This window comes from Plectropomus leopardus, chromosome 4 (assembly GCF_026936395.1).
Source record: "Plectropomus leopardus strain MGB_pleo_1.0 chromosome 4, ASM2693639v1, whole genome shotgun sequence".
Taxonomy (NCBI): Eukaryota; Metazoa; Chordata; class Actinopteri; order Perciformes; family Serranidae; genus Plectropomus; species Plectropomus leopardus.
In genome coordinates, this window is record NC_142179.1 from 34,307,296 (window position 1) to 34,323,896 (window position 16,601).

Genomic DNA, 16,601 nt, shown 5'->3' on the forward strand with positions numbered 1-16,601 from the left:
TTAACACACCCAGTTTTGCCGAGTGGCACCCAAGATGTACCATCTCCAAAGTCAGGACAAAGCGTGCACAACTGCCTCCAACTGGGTTGTGGTAACGTCAGATGGGCTTCATCATCATTATTTAGAGAATACAAGTACTGCAAATAAGAAAATCAGAAGTATTTCAGACACAGCTACCAGCAATTTTTTAGGTGCAATTTTTTTTTTTGCATGTTTCTCATGAGTTGACAGCGTGAATCATCCACACACCTTAAATGTCAAAATGACAACTTTGACCTTTCCATTTCTTTTCAATGGTTCCCTTGCATGACATCGGCTTTAATAATAATTGGATCTTCAAGCACTGGAAAAAATGTGTATGAAAAGCAGCTGGATTATGTGCCAATATTCTATTTCCCCACATGAAAAAAAAAAGGTCAAGGTCAAACCCGAGTCAAGCCAAACTAGCACATGTGAATGGAAAAGCATTTTACATGACCTGCGTTTTGGCAGCACTTAAAGCCCCAAACACCAGTGTTTTATATAAAACCACCTACACCAAGACCAAATCATGACCAAGACCAGAGTGTATCAAGACCAATACATTGAGGGTTTGAGACTGAATAAAGACCAAAACCAAGGCAGGGCAAAACCAAGACAAGACCAAACCAGTGAAACCACCACACTGCAGGAAATGCTTAGGACCAAACATTGGTCATTCAAACCACAGACACCCCTGAAACTGATCTGAAAGATTCACATTCCCTTGAAAACACCCACAAAAATCAAACGAGATTCCTCCTTATGAATCTTGTTAATTGCCATACTGCAATTACAGAGTGCGTAAGTATACCAGGAATTTTCCTTTTCTCAGTTTATTGATATCCCCAGTTTGTGGTCTTCACTGCTTTTGAAATAAAATATTGAGTCCTCTTTGCCAATGATCTTGACATAAATAAGTAAAATTGGGGTCGATTCCGAGACAAGACCTTTAAATAGTGGTCTCTAGACCAATCTCAAGTACTACATCACTGCCTAACACACATTATAGTTCCATGAAGAAAAAATAAAAAAAAACACATCTCTCCCATCAGACAGGCATGAGAGGGAAAAATATAAAATGCGCTGTAAAACACACTGTAATAAAACCGAGCTCCACTGTGGCAGCAGGAAAGTGATCAGTAAATAGAAACAGAGCTGATTTCTACAATAATGAACACAGTGAGGCTTTAACAACCATATTGCCTCCCTAGTCACAAACACATGTATTGAACCACTCAGTTTATCACAAAAAACTGTTTTGATTTGAGGGTTAAGAAAACTACACACAGCAACAACCTAGGTTGATGCAGTTATCCTCTGTGAGGCTGCAGGGGAATTGCATGTGGTTACAGCTTGGTATTGTACAGAGTGATTATGGCAGGCTATACCAGACCCACAGAAAAACAGCCTTGCCAGCAGAACTAAAAAGTCAAAATGTATCCACCAGAAAAGACAAACCAAGGACTCAGTGTCGGTCAAAGGCAAAGTTTGATGATTCTTTCTGGCGGATGGATGGATAGCTGGATGGCTGGAGGTAAGGGTAAGAGATGCAAACAAAGCTTTTTAACACTTTCCCTGCCATTGACAATCTGTGTCTTCATTGTTATATACTATGGGGGGTGATGTTAGGGATGTTGTACTATCGTACATTTCTGTGTCCAAAAACAAACGAGCAATCCGAGGTCCCAGGGTAACATTAAGAGATGACTACTAACATGCTGAATTTATACCTGTTTAGCAGCTCCTCAGACCATCTCAGTGACGTTACTTTTTTAAAAGCAACAAGGGACACATTTAGTGACTTATTCAGATCATCAGGGAACAAGAGAGAATATTTTGTCATTTATTCCCATGCTTACTGCTGACTGTTCTAAAGGCTATGGTGCTTCCTGACATTTTGGGGAAAGTTCCACTTTATATATAGATCTTGCTCTTGAAAATTACATTCTTCAACATTCTTTTATCCACTTTTTGTCCAAAAATGTTGTTTGTTTTTCTAATTCATGAAAATGCACAAATTCATGTATTAATAAAAAAGGAATAGAAGAAGCTTGAATAAACAGTTTTTCGTGTGTTTGTATGAAACCAGAGCATCTGATCTTTACTTTGATGTATTCATTTTTTACATATCACAAAATATTCTGGGGGACTTGAAAGATTAGTAAATATGACCAAAATTGCTGGCGCTGGCTGGAAATTTAATAGTAATACTCTGGGGGGCTGTTAATAAAGACAGACTAGCTAACCTTTGACTGTCTTACTAATCTATCAACCATCCATCAAACCATTGCTTTGGAAAATGATCACAACAGCAGATGCTTAACAGAGAGAATCCAACAGTCTTACCACTCATCGTGCGGCATCAGCTAACCTTTTATCTGACAGTAATAGTGAAGGTAAACAAAATAAATCAGCATGACTCAATGATACACAGTCTAACCGGTCTTTGGAATCACCACATTGAAAAAGCCGTCCATAATGATTATATATATAGTTTTAGTTATGCTTACAGTCAGGGTTAGACATCCTATGCCCTGGTAATATGACATTTTGATGATCTGGCCTTTTCATTAAATACCCAGTATGGACCAGTGTGGTCATGCAGTAGTTCCTTCCAGACCACAACTCCATTAAAGCGGTCTCTAAATCACTCTTAAGAGCTGCTAGCCCTGCTGCTGTTCAGGGCTGCTAAAGAATTTATTTATTCTGGATTTCTCTGCAGAGTCTTACTGCTCCATGATAGTCTGAATGTTGTTCGAGAAGATTTTCCAGCTTAGCCGGTCCCTGAAAACCTGGCGCTGACAAAGGAAATGTAGTTAAAATTTAAATGAAACCTCTATGGAGCAGCTCCTTAGATGCAGATGTATATTTCTAAAATCAATATGTCATCCACTTTTGTCAGAGTGCTGATGTGTAGCAAATTAAAGCATCCAAACAAAATTTGCAATCTATACAGCGAGCGATGATTAAGTTGTCTGGGGTCATGGTCCTCATAGTCCTCCATTTATTCATATTCTCAATAAGTCCTCTCCACACCATCTCCATTTTTTCTCATTTCGCCTGACTTTGCAAGTGAAACAGATGAGTTTTAAACGCCCAGCGCAGCAGAAAGAATCAATCACTGATATGGTACAATGGCAGAGAATTGTACTTTTTAAATGAATGGTTGTTATCTTTGCTGACCTGTTGCTGACAGTGAATGATGATAAGGAATAAAGTGAGCATGTCGGTCATGAATTTTGGAGGGCCTCCAATGCAGCTCTCTGGGGCCTGATATTAGTGTAAAACCCAGCGTAGGCAAGAATCCTCAGGCTGAGAAAGATGCCATCTAAAAGTCAAACTGTCTGTAGTGCTGAGAGACAAACACTCTTCAATCCTGAGTGGAATACAGTGAGAGCCTAAAACTGCCACAACAGAGCAAACTTTGTATTTACACTGAAATGTCATAGCCACACAGCATTTGTTACACAGCGGAAGGTAAGTAATTACAGTATTATCCCTGTAGAAATACTGTGTCTCCAGCATATGATCACTAATTTGATTATGTCATTGATCACCTGTGCATCTGTGATACACAAAATTTCGTCTCTCTATTAGTGTTGCAGATATTTTAGTCAGAAATCAATGTATTGGAGAATCTGAAATCTTTACAATGGTACTACATGTAAAGTCACTCACCAAGGCTATCACAACATGGATAAATGTAGTAAATTCCATGGTAATCCATCAAATAGATGTTGAGATATTCACTCTAAAGTATAAATGTGAATCTTGTCGTGGTGTTCAAGGAAAAGTTAGTAGGATTTATTGCAAATGTCTTTACAAAATTTCATGGAAATAGCTGTTGAGATTTTTCAGTCTCAACCAAAGTGGTGGACTAACCAACCAAACAACAGATTGACACTGTTATCCCTGGAGCAGTGCTGCTAGCATGAGTAAAAATCTACAATTAAAATGTCAGTGTATTTGAACACATCTCTGACTGTTCCTTAACTTAAACGAAGTACTTGTTGTAGCCCAAACTTAAACACACTTCAACTGTATTGGTGACATATTAGAAAAGACAAATGAACACTTACATCTAATTTGTAATAGTTTTGGACTTCATTCAAAAGAGATCATATGGATAATTTTAAAAGGCAAAAACAAATGTATTTTGTTGTTTCGTTGTTAAGTTGGAGGACTTCTTCTTTCCCAACTGTACTTTAATCTAATTACACTATGATTGCAATTTATCAAGTTTCCACCATTGCCTCATCATGGATGGATTACTAAACAGTCCTATTGGGCACAAGCTCAGGGCCACCCTGGTCTTCAAGTACAAATTGTCACTCAAATGAGAACATACAGACTGGGAAGAGCCTCAAAAAGACCACAAAGAGACATAAAGGAAATGCAAAGAGAGATAAAATCACTGCAAAAACCCCAAAATACACACAATTAAGTCAAAGAGACATGAAACAACTACAAACAGATGGAAGACCACCACAAGGAAACATCACCACTACCATCACCAGGCGTTACCTCTCACAAAATTACCACAGACACAACACTACAAAGAGATGCATAACCACATCAAAGACATGCAAAACAACCAAAAATAGGCAAAACAACCACAAAATCCGTATCTCTTGTGTAGGAGAGGTGGTGGGACCTTTCACATGTGTACCCAGAGACCCATTTTCTCACAATACCTTCATGCTCCTCATGACCCCCAACAAGGGTATACCCAAATAACTCAACAGAATTATTGTTAGTATAGTGATTTCTGGTTTCTGTTGGAGTTCCGCTTTACCTTATCTGACAAGCTTACTCATTTCTGTTGTGAACACATGACTTACTTTTGGGTCAATAACAGACCATCATTGCCCAGAGGAATCTTAAAGATTGTCAGTTTTTGGTTTCAGTTTACTTTTATATCACTATCTAATACCCCTTTTGCACCAAAATAAGCAAAAGGAGACTGCTTTCTCATTGTTTTCTCTCAGTAGGCCAGAGCCATGTATATGATACACAAGTATGTCTTTGTTTTTCTAGTGTGTCATATTCATGTCACAAATGCACTTTAACAGCAACATTAACAGGTTTGTAAACAGAAGGAAGCAGTATGGAGGCCAGTGAAAATGTTTTGCTGGTTCTTTTACTCATTCAGTCTCTTCTAAAATCGGTACTGACAGAGACGGACGGTATTTTGTGGCAGCGTGTTATTTTATCGCACTAGAAAAGGACCTAAATTAGCACTTCCACCTGTCACATTCCCATCTCTGCTAATCAAAGCTAATTAGAGCTGGAGCCAATAAATACTTGTGACTACTGCAGAGTCATTTGTCCCGGGAGTGAATGCCGATAATAACCTTTCCCATTAAATACAAAGGTCAGATGTTCGCTGGCGTTAGTGGGTTTTTGTCCAGTGGGAAACAGGCTTTACTGTCTTTTTACAGTTCAGCACTAGCATGTCTTTGAGTAAACTCATCTAAGAAAATGTTAATGTTCAACATAAATGAGAATAGGTGATTTAGTGAGGAAGAAAGACAAAGCTGCAGATAGAAGGATGAGAGCAGCTGTCTGGCCTCCCTGCATTCACTGTGACCTGTAAGGCCTGTGGAAACTGTTACCTCTATCATCAGCAGCATTTTGTCCAGCTGGTGCTCCGGGGTTAGTGAGAGACTCCAACATTGCTCCTGAGGGGGAGGGCAAATTAGCCAGCCTGGATGAGTGAAGCTACACACACTCACATAGCACCGACTGTACTTCCTATCCCAGAGCCCTGTGCACTGATCTGCCTCCCATTCTGTCTCTATCATTCTGCTGCTTTGGCTTTGGGGAGGCGAAGGCAAGCCAAATTGTAATGCCATGCCTCGAGGTCAAAACAATGAGCAGTTACTTTGTGTTTGCTGCTAAGTGGCCTATTCCCATGCAGTGTGACCTAAGCGCCGTCCACAGATCTGCTGAGTGAAAACATTAACACGCACACTGGGCAGGCTGCCTGCACTTCAGTAACATAATCAGCTTGGTGTTCGGCCAGACCAGACATTTAGGGCAAATGTTGAGTCGGTGTGACAATAAAATTGTGACACTGGTCATCCTAATGGGATTAATTCTTTCCAGTGCGGGCACAACATCAAGCCGGAGGATTCAAACTCAAATCATCCGCTGTCAAGGAAATATTACAGCATGAATATTACAGCACATACCTGTTGCAAGAGATTGTAAATTCAGTCGCTCTTAGATTATACCCCCTACAGCTGGCTCTCAAATTCTTTCTCTGGTAAAAGGCTCACTAAGTCTCATTCACAAAGCACTTGACTGTAAGGTGAAGTGAGTAGATCCATATATCGAGTCCGTCCGAGATGAAAAGACTCTCTTAGTGCAGCAACGGCCAATCAGGGAATACGAAATCATGTATTTTCTCCTGGCTTAAAATACAACCACTAAACTGTCCAATTAAGTCTTTGAGGCATAACCTCAGTGTGTGTATAATTACTTAAAGGTAATTAGATGATGTGTAAGTTTTATTGAAAGCCATTGGTGATCTCTGAGGACTGCGGCAGGCAACTTTTTCTGCCTGAAACTACTTTGTCTGTAATGCAGTTGATGGATGATGTAAGAATACTGAAGCTCTGCCTTAGACATTCTAACAGAAAACCTACGATGCAAATTGGTGGCATGAGGTTTAAAGTAGGGGTGGGCAATATGGCAAAAATATCATATAACAATTTTTTTAAGGCAGGGTCACGATCAAGATTTTATCACGATTCTTTTCCATTTTGTTTTTTTTAAGACTATTGTGCATGTTACTGAACAGTAATAATTTGCCTAATTTAGAAATTATAGCCCGAAAAGAAAAACGAATAACAGAACATTTAGGCCAAAGTACCTTTTTGAACAGATTAATCTGTGTGTTTTGTTTTCCACTGTTTTGATGGGAACCACATCTTTTGTCAGTTAAAATATTATCGATGTTGAATTTTTGGGGGGGACAAACTCTTCCGTGTTTTCATTTTCAACCATGACTTCCCACTTGTGAAATGAAGGGGGAGGGGAAAGAAAGCCAAGACTCGACGGTTTGCTATGATTGATTTATCTGTGTATCCTTTGGGAAGGCATGAAATGGACTAGCAAATAGTGTGCTTCGGCTGAGAAAAAACAAGACAAGGTTAAAACCTATAATATGGCTGGACCGTGTACAGTGGTTACCAACCTTTTTCCTTCAGGAACATATTTACTGTCACTGAGTACACTGAAGACATATTTTACAACAGATAGAATGAGCACTGTAGCACGATGCAACAATCTCTCCGTGACAGCAGATCATGGACACATTCTAATTCTTCATGATCTAATATCGTCATATCACACACCACCAGTTTGAAGGACATTGCCAGGAGAGTCTGGTGAAAGTAAGTCAGTTGAGCTGTATTATGGGAAGTAAGAAGAACTGTTCAGAACCCTTTTTTTATCGTTAAATCTGTTTTGTCAGATTCTTGCAATAACATTTTAAAGAAACATGGTAATGGAAGTTCAAAAAATTAGCAGGTTTATTTCTATTGCAGCCACTGCACTTGCCATCATTTCCAGTCAAAGGTGACATAGGCATATAATGCAGGCGATAATGGAAAGGCAAGTCCCTTATACAAGGGAGCGCCCATGTATGAGGGATTTGCAGGAGGTTATAGTCCACAATTTCTCATTCTCAATTTTGGATTCAAAACTTCTGGATGATCCACTCAACTTTTAAAGAGTTGTGTGATGCAATAACACCTCTTGTAGCACCCGCTGCATCAAGCCCAAGGGAGTCAATTACTACTGACAAGCATATAGCCATAGCATCATGTGAGATGAGCAAAAAGATATTATTTCCATTCCAGTTTTGTTAAATAGGGTTTTTTTTTTTTTTTACCTGAAATACCACCTCATGAGAGCATAAAAACTTATTTTGTGATAAACTGGGGATTTTTCAAAACTGCTGTGTTTCCATAAGCCATATTTTACATTTGAGGGTTTATGGACACCTCCTTGAGTACTCAAGGAGGTGTCCATAAACTCAAGTGAGTACATCAAAATGCTCACACATACACACACACACACACACACACACACACACACACACACACACACACACACACACACACACACACACACACACCTGATGGACCCATCATTTTCTATAGCTTTCCAAAACCGATCCAACATTCACACAAACTTCTCTTTCTAGTTCTTGTTTATTTTTCATTGCATTATTTTCATGTGAACAGCCAAGTCCATTTCTATGAACGTCTCCCATGACGGGCGTTCTAAAAATGTTGAAAAACATTATCCTCATATTGAGGCTGAAAAGTATACCCCTCCCCAATCTCTTTGACAGCTGGATATTCACTCCGCTTTTAAGTTTGACCTTTCTAAACAGCTATTACAGCACGTCTTAAAAACTACTTCTGGTCGAGTCTAAACCAACCCAAAGAGGTGTGTGATTCGGTGTATTGTCAGCTTGACCCATTCTAGGGACAAAAAATTAGATTATCCCAGTCTCTGCAGCTTTGTTTTAGGCAATTTTTCTTTAATGCTCTGCAAGTCCCCCTACTTTTTGAATGTGAAAAACTAAAAACCTGGACTACTTCCTTGAAACCGTCTGGTTATTTGCCTTATTGACACACCTGGTTTTATGTTGCTTCCCTTTCCCTAAACAAAGGATTTCAACAAGTTATAACAAAATACACTTGAGAAAGCACAGCAGTGTGACTTTTCTTTATCCTCAATCCTCGTAACTCACCAGCAGGTCCAGATATTTAGCATGCTAAATATCTGTGGAGCATTTGTAATGCATTGCCAAGCATCTCAGCTTGCGTCTATTAGTTCACACATAGCAGCAATTTGAGAGCAACGTCAATTTCCCTCTGATCTGGGGCTTTTGTGAGCAAGTGGATGATCAGGGCTTAAGTTATGTAGTATCCCTTCTTTGAGCTAAAAGTCTGGATCTAGAGACTGAATCCAACTGTCTGGACTTCCCCACTCTTGCTGACTCACAGACCTAACATTCCCAGGAAGTCCTTGAGTGTCTATAGCTGTCCAAATCCACATGTCAAGTCTGCAAGGGACTTTCTGTGGAGAGCTGGCTCAAATGGAGGATGCCCAATATATATAATTTACATTATATGACAATGTAAAAGAAATAATGCTATAATACAACAATAATTGCAGAGCAACTGGTCTGCAGGTTATAACTTATATATGCCACATTTATTTGGTAACTGGACCTGCACATATATATCCCCTTTCTAGTTTTCCAAACACTTAAAGGGCTTTTACACTACATGCTACATACATCTATTCACACACTGGTGGTCGAGGCTACCATACAAGTTGCCAATTGCTCATAACATAAACGTTCACAGGCACAGCCATTAGGAGCAATTTAGGGCACAGTATCTTGCCCAAGGATACTTCGACATGCGACTGGAGGAGTCAGAGATTGAACGGCCAATATTCCGATGAGTGGACAACCCACTCCTGAGCTACAGCCACCCACTATATTCTTTACAATATTTCTGCAGGCATGTGATTGCTTCATTATAAGCTCCAAAGTTGGACCAGCAGGGTTGGTTTCTATCCAGCTAAGAAAATAATATGAAAACTTCCTCCCATTTCCATGGAAACAAGTGAGGTTTTAAGCTCCGTCTCATATGCTGCATTTCATTTCCTCCTGGTGCCCTCAAAGACTTGACGTCAGTATAGTGAGCACATCATGTTATGCATGAGTATGTTTGATTTAAGTGTGCAGGGCCTCAGATTTGGATAAATATGATACTTCCGCATTTGCTGCATCAAATTCCATCATTCTTTTTTCAGTCTCTCTCTCAAGTCCCCCAACTTATTTGGAAGTGAAATACTGAGTCACTAGACTCCTTTAAAGCCAGGGTGTGCAGCTTTATTTTGATATTATCAGGCAAAAATCTCTTAATAAAGTTTATGTGTGTTATAAATCAAGCGGACTAGGAGAACGTGAGAGTTCTACACTTCCTCTTGGCTCTGTTTTCGGACCTCAGAAAATCTATCCTTTGAGGGCAGACTTTGGCCAATCACAGGTTATTTCAGAGAAAGGCCGTTCCTATTGGATGGTCTAATAAATGTAAGTGTGCATGTCTCTTCCAGACAGCCTGATTCACTAGCCACGGATTCCCATACATTAATTTATTTGTGGTGGCCCATCACGATTAAATCATTTGCCCCTACATAGTGATTTTATATTTTTGGAACAGAACTGTTTAATATGGGTGCTATTGGAATATATCATTTGGTTATTCATTACACCACTCTCGTAATGTAGAGCACACTCTGGGCAGCCAAGGAGCAGCAGAAGACTTGTCGCAGTGAAAGTGAAACTTAACAATTCATGGCGCTGGATCACAAAGTTTTCATTCACTCGCTTCTACAGCAGCTGCTGCTCTTATCCATTGATCTGATCAGCTCTGACCAGATCAACACATCAATTATCAGCCCTGCAACTCCTCAAACAACTGCTAAGGAAAAAAAAGAACTCACAAGTTGTGCCTGTGCAGTATTCATGGCCCCGCAAAAGTCTGAATTTAGAGAGGGGACACAGAATGCTAAAAAAGGGGATGCTGCCACACCTCATCAGCTACCATGACATATAGATTCAAATCAGAGAATTCTGCAGAGAGAGTTGCTTCTCAGACATCGGCAACTGCCTACATTTCAAAGCTGCTCAAAAAACGGAAGCAGGATTCAATTCAACTGACATAATTCTGAGTCAGGTAGAGCCCTAGTGTCAATATCAGCAAATCCTTTCAGAGATGGATGGAGAGAAAATTTTGCTAACAGTTTAACCTTTGGCCATCTGGAGCCATACGCTCACAGCTGCGCCCTCAAGGTCATGTTTATGTAACATAAGCTAATGCCTTGAATCAAAGTGCGTCCTCCACCTTACTCCCCATTGACATGTATCATCTTGCCAAAGAGGAGAGCAGGAAGCAGCTCTGGACACAGATCCCCAGTCAGTGGCCACAGCAACCCAAATCCAGCCAGTGTAAACCCTAACTCCAGAGGACCGGACAACCCGATTCCCCAGAAGACCAGCAAACTTTCTGTTGCTGCAGTTACATAGGCAAGACCAGTCTGCAACTGTAGGGGGTTTGCACAGGCCAAATTTAAGCAAGTACAGTCACTAACAGAGGGTCAGTCTCCAGAGCTACTGCCCGCTCTCCTGCCAGCAAAACAGTTCTTGCCAAGCAATGACTTACTACTTAAAAAAATGCTATGGTTTGTTTTACACTCAGCGCTGTCAATCGGAATAGGAGGCATTTCTGGATGCTTTATTGGATATCTCTTTTATAAACTACAAGTGAAGGCAGCTTGCATGTTATTTTTAAAAAAAGATAAACGTTGTTGTTTTGCAGATCCAAGGCCAGTATGGACACTTTTAAGTTTATTTGCCATTTTGCTGTTATGAAAAACTGGAGGAAAAGATTCATCACCTCTGATAAAGCACACATCTCCCTCTGTGATGCAGCCGCCTTTGCTCAGTTGTTTGCATCAAAACAACTTCTACACTGTGTGAAAATAAATGTGTTGAGCTGAGATTATTGGAGCTCTTTGTTTCTTTTTGTGCTATTTATAAAAACCCTCAGACCCATCTCAGTTGACCTTCTCTGAAAGAAATAATAGAGATAGAACTGTGAACAACTGCTGCAAGACAGAAATGGAAGGCAACAAAGAAGCAGGGCAATTTTAACTTTACAAAAGCAAACAATTATTGATGACATCGAAGCACTGAGCTTCAAAGTCTTTTATTTATAGGCATCGCAAATTACAGACAGCAGACGGGGGAATAATGCAAGTGGGGGTTTTTTTACCCCCTCTTGAAGTTTTTCAAAAATAGAAAGGATGACTGGTGGGCCTGAACAGATGCAAGAAAATCACTAAGATATTAAAGGAAGGGTCGATGAAGGAGCTTTACTGTCTGGCGCTGTTAATACGTGTTGCTGTTTAGTGCACAACTTTCATGATGTGTCTTAAAGTGGGCAGAAGTGATAGATTGTGTCATGGCAAAAAATTCATGGTGCCAAGATGGAGCCATCTTGTGGTGTCCTGGAGGACATGGTGATGATATCACGCAGCTTCTCAGGGGAAAAAGTCAACTTTAAATGAGGCAGATTGAGATGGGGCTCAGAGCGCCTGCTTGGTGAAATGCTGCATTATTCTTTTTCTCATCCTGCTGGAGGCTGCAGAATGAAACACATCATCCATATCTGGATCTTAAGTATGTGTAGAACTGCTGCTGCAGGACAGAAAGGAGGGCTCCTGTTTCTAAATGAAATATCTGCTGTTTGAACAAAGTGACAACAACTTTGCCCAGAATACAGATGCTTGAGTATAACTGCTTTAAAAAAAGATACTTTTCTATGACGATGATGAAGGCGACAACCGCAAACATTTGAGGGTTTTTTTTTTCTTTTAAAATGCCTGTGTGTCCCTTTGTATCATTCTGTGTCCCCTCTAAATTCTGCGGTTTTGCTTGTCTATGAACACAGCACAGGTGAAGCTCTCCATGAGTTCTTTTTTTACTCAGCTACAGTTTGATACACAGAGTGGATCATTGATCTGTAAATTTATTCAGAGTTGATCAGATCAGAAAAATGGATGAGATGGAGCCTCATGTTTTAGTGCTCCATCTGTGCCCAGACTGTGGTCTCTGAGAGATGCTATGCATTACCAAACGGTGTACATGTGTCAACAGCACCCGTAATTAACGTTCCAGCTCCAAAAATAGAAAATCTATTTGTGGCAGCAGATATTTTAGTCATGGCGGGCTACTACAAATAAATAGCTGCGTGGGAAACCCTGCCTGTACCTATGGTTATACATATTTAAGAACTTGTTTTAACGTAAATTCAAATGCATATTGGAGGGTATACAATGGTATACTGGGTACACCCACCTATCAGACAAAAAGCCACTAAAATATATAGATAACCTATGAATCTACACAGTAGTACACCTCTCTAATCACTTACCAGTACACAACTGGTAAATGTGGTGCTCCATGATCTAAACAGAAAAACACGACAGCAAAAAGTGTCAAGCATTCAGTGGCTCTGGCTCTTTTCATGTAAGTATGTACAGGTTTTCTTAATATTTTATAATAGTAAACTAAATATCTTTGGGTTTGGAGCCATTGCTCAGACAAAACAAGACACTTGAAGACACCGAGAAAATGTGATGGGACATCTTTCACAAATTTCTCTCATTTTATAGGCCAAAAAATTATCAGATTAACTAAGATAATTATCCGCAGCTTAAACAATAATGAAAATAATCACAAATTGCAGCCCTAATTTGGAATACTGAAGTGTGCACATCCCACTGGGTGGAAAAAAACAAATATATTTGGGTTGTGCATGGAAACAAAGCAACCATTTTAATGCTGCATCTAATTAAAAAAAGTCACCTGAGAGACATCAAAGGAAAGAGTGTACCGGCCATGTTCTATATTTTCTATTTTGTTTGTTTTGCTTTGCAAAAAGGGAAATTGTCACTGAAGTCCTGAGTGGCAATCAGAGAAAAGAAAGAACTGATATAATTTTTTTTAATGTTTTATATCTAAAAAGAATACATATGACTCAATCTTAAATCAATTAACCAGCAATTATGTAATAATCAGTTAACTGTTTTTGTGTTTCTTTTTTAAGGATTTTTTTTCCCACTGTTTGTCAGTCTTAAGCTCTAGCAGGTATTACTATTTTTGTACATTTTATCAACAGGGTGATTTATCAATTTAGCAAGACAATGAAAGACAAATTATTCAATAATGAAAATAATCATTAGTTGCAAGCCCTCATATGTTTCCCAAAATATTCCAGAGTATAGCCATTCCTCCATCAGGAGTCCCTTCTCAAGGTGTGTGCTACAGATGCTGTAGACCATTCATTCTCTACAAGTAATGTTACATAAAAAAGGTGGTAAACTATGACCTCTGCTCTACTACATCAACCACAATTAACGGTGTAAAATCAATTAAGGAAAGTTATTATTTTTTTGACATTGTGACTCTGGTGTGATCAGGCACTGTTAAGTGCTCCACAGAGGTGAGGAAGGTGTGTTTAGCTCCCTCTGCTTTCTCTAATCCACTTTAAATGTCACCTTGAGAGAATCGACAAGCTGTTCTCCTGCATGCAGAGCAAGCTGGGATGCTGACATTGATGCTTTGCTCCATAATGTTTGTCCACAGTAGAAATAAAAAGCTCTGCAGAACTGTCCTTATTTTGAAACTCTAGAACAGATCCTCGCTGCTTCAGAGGTGCAGGAGTTTCACTGCGTGCTGTATTTTTGAAAGTTAAACCTCTGATTGCAATAGTAAAGACATATTTCTGATAGATGCATGTCTCGGGAGACTTCCTCAAGGACCCCCCTGGGGTGTCCCCGGTCAGACCTTCCTCACCCCCGTCGCTCTCCATCATGCGGGACCTGTCCATGAGCCGTGAGGTCAACCTCTACCGGCTGCTCCTCACTTTTAACCCCCATGTGCACTGCAGCGCAGCGCGCGACCAGCCTCCGCTCCGCTCCGTCTCCCCGCGGCACGCAACAAGAATCTCGGTAAGGCAAAAAAATCAGCATGCAACACGACAACCATGCCTTCCCCCCCGCAGTAAAGCATCTCTATAAAGTCACACTCACTCCTCTGCACGCATGCACGCCTCTTCTCACGGAGAGTACAGAAGAAGAGAAGAAACAGAGAACAGCCGGGACTGGAGAGTGAATGCAGGAGAAATGTACCTGTAACTCCACACTGTAGCCCTGATAGAAGTGTGTCGGGAACACCGCCAGCTGATGTTGCACTTGGAGGGAAACTGTATAATCCATGAACCAGGAGATGTTGAATAGCGACAGACAGAGCGGGAGACGCGTCTCCTGTTGGCGGCGGTACTCCAGTAGTACAATGTGCCGCTGCTCTCCGCCCTGCTGCGCTCCTATTGGCCGCGCGGCGCTCATCAGCCGCGTCAATTCACCCGAGGCAGAGCAGGAAGTGAGGGCTCACATCAGCAAATATCAGCAGGTCTGCATCTAAACCATTCACACACACAGAGTGGAGAAAAGAAGTATGATTGAAAGTTTTTTTTTTTTTTCCCAATAAAGAAACTTTGGCAGTCCACCTTTATTAACCTGTCTATTATTAGGCTGTTAAAATTAACAATAATCTAGTTAGTAATATAATTTGGAGTAGAAGTAGACTAGAAGTAGCAGCAGTCATAGTAATTGTGGTAACCTAGCATTTTCCAGTATTTTATTTGTTATAAACGTTTTTTTTATTTTTAACATAGACAACAACACACACAATAATACACAACAGTGCCCCCACACCCCACCCCAGGCTGCACTCCATTCACATATCACATTATAATAGGCCTTAGAAAATGTACTAGGGGGAAAAAAGGATAAAGAAATGAAAGGGAAAAGGGAGACATACTAAAAGAAATTAATTATTCAAAAAAAGAAACTAAAAACTCTCTCTATATATATGATGGTGTGTGTGTGTGTGTGTGTGTGTGTGTTCAGTGGGTCAAGTGTAATCAGTTTATTGCTTTTTTTTTGTTTGTATGTTCTTATTATTTTATTATTTTTCCCAACATTAAGGTTTTATTTAACCATTTTAAACCTGGGCAAATTGGCTTGATTTATTATTTAAAAACATGGGAAGAAGACAATAAGCAACTTGAGAGGCAATGACCCAGAAATAAGCAAGAAAATATTAAAAAGCACAAGAAAATTACCTGAAAATTAATGCAAAACAACAACAAAAACAAATCAGGAAAGTAAAAACAAAAAGAAAGAAACAACAGAACAACCTGAAAAAGGTGTTAAAAAATATGACTCAGTCATGATAACAATAATAATTATTATATATAAATATGATAATTAAAAACATAGTTATCTTGACATTTTTGCCAAGCTTTTTTTTGTAATTTTCTAAATCTACTAATCTGCAATTTGCGAGACATATCTTGCCAAGTTGATCACTGGCCTTTTCTCTGTGCTTTCAAAAAGAAAATTCAAACGAATTTGTTCATGGTCCAAAGGCTTAAATACTTGCAAAAACGGGTCTGAATGCAGCAAAAGAAAAGTGATTTCGATCCAGGTTTGAAAGGGTAAAAGGACTCCAATATTCATATTTTGTTAGCTTAAAACAGACAGGCCTGGGTGCTCTTATGAAGTTGTTTACCGGTGTTGGGCAAGTTACTTGAAAAGCAGCTACTCTTTACGCAGTTTTCAGGGAAAAATTATTAAACCCACATTAATTTAGCCTAGTAAATACTCAGCAGCAAAAACATTGTATTTAAATAGCTCTAGCAAAATTAGCGACTCAGATTAGCGCCATCTCTGATTTGAGGCTGAAGTCGCTCCACTAAGGAGGTTCAGCTGCATCTACTCAAGGCTAATCCAAGCCAGACCTGCAAAGTGTCGCTTTCGGCTAAGGTCCACAGAGTATAAAAAGATAATAAAATCAACAGAATTATCCCCCCAGGTGACTAGCAGAATTATGTTGAAGGTATGCTTTGTCCACTACT

At 39.7% G+C, this 16,601-nt stretch overlaps 1 protein-coding gene across 1 annotated transcript in view; it reads right to left on the bottom strand.

The window, feature by feature from the left end:
* Positions 1-14,990, bottom strand: part of zmat4a (zinc finger, matrin-type 4a) — a 165,518-nt gene extending 150,528 nt beyond the window's left edge. Inside the window, exon 1 of the mRNA XM_042488865.2 lies at positions 14,812-14,990. Coding sequence (XP_042344799.2) covers positions 14,812-14,898 — 87 coding nt within the window. The 5' untranslated portion in view covers positions 14,899-14,990. The remainder of the gene's footprint in view (positions 1-14,811) is intronic.
* Between the last annotated feature and the right edge of the window lie 1,611 nt (positions 14,991-16,601).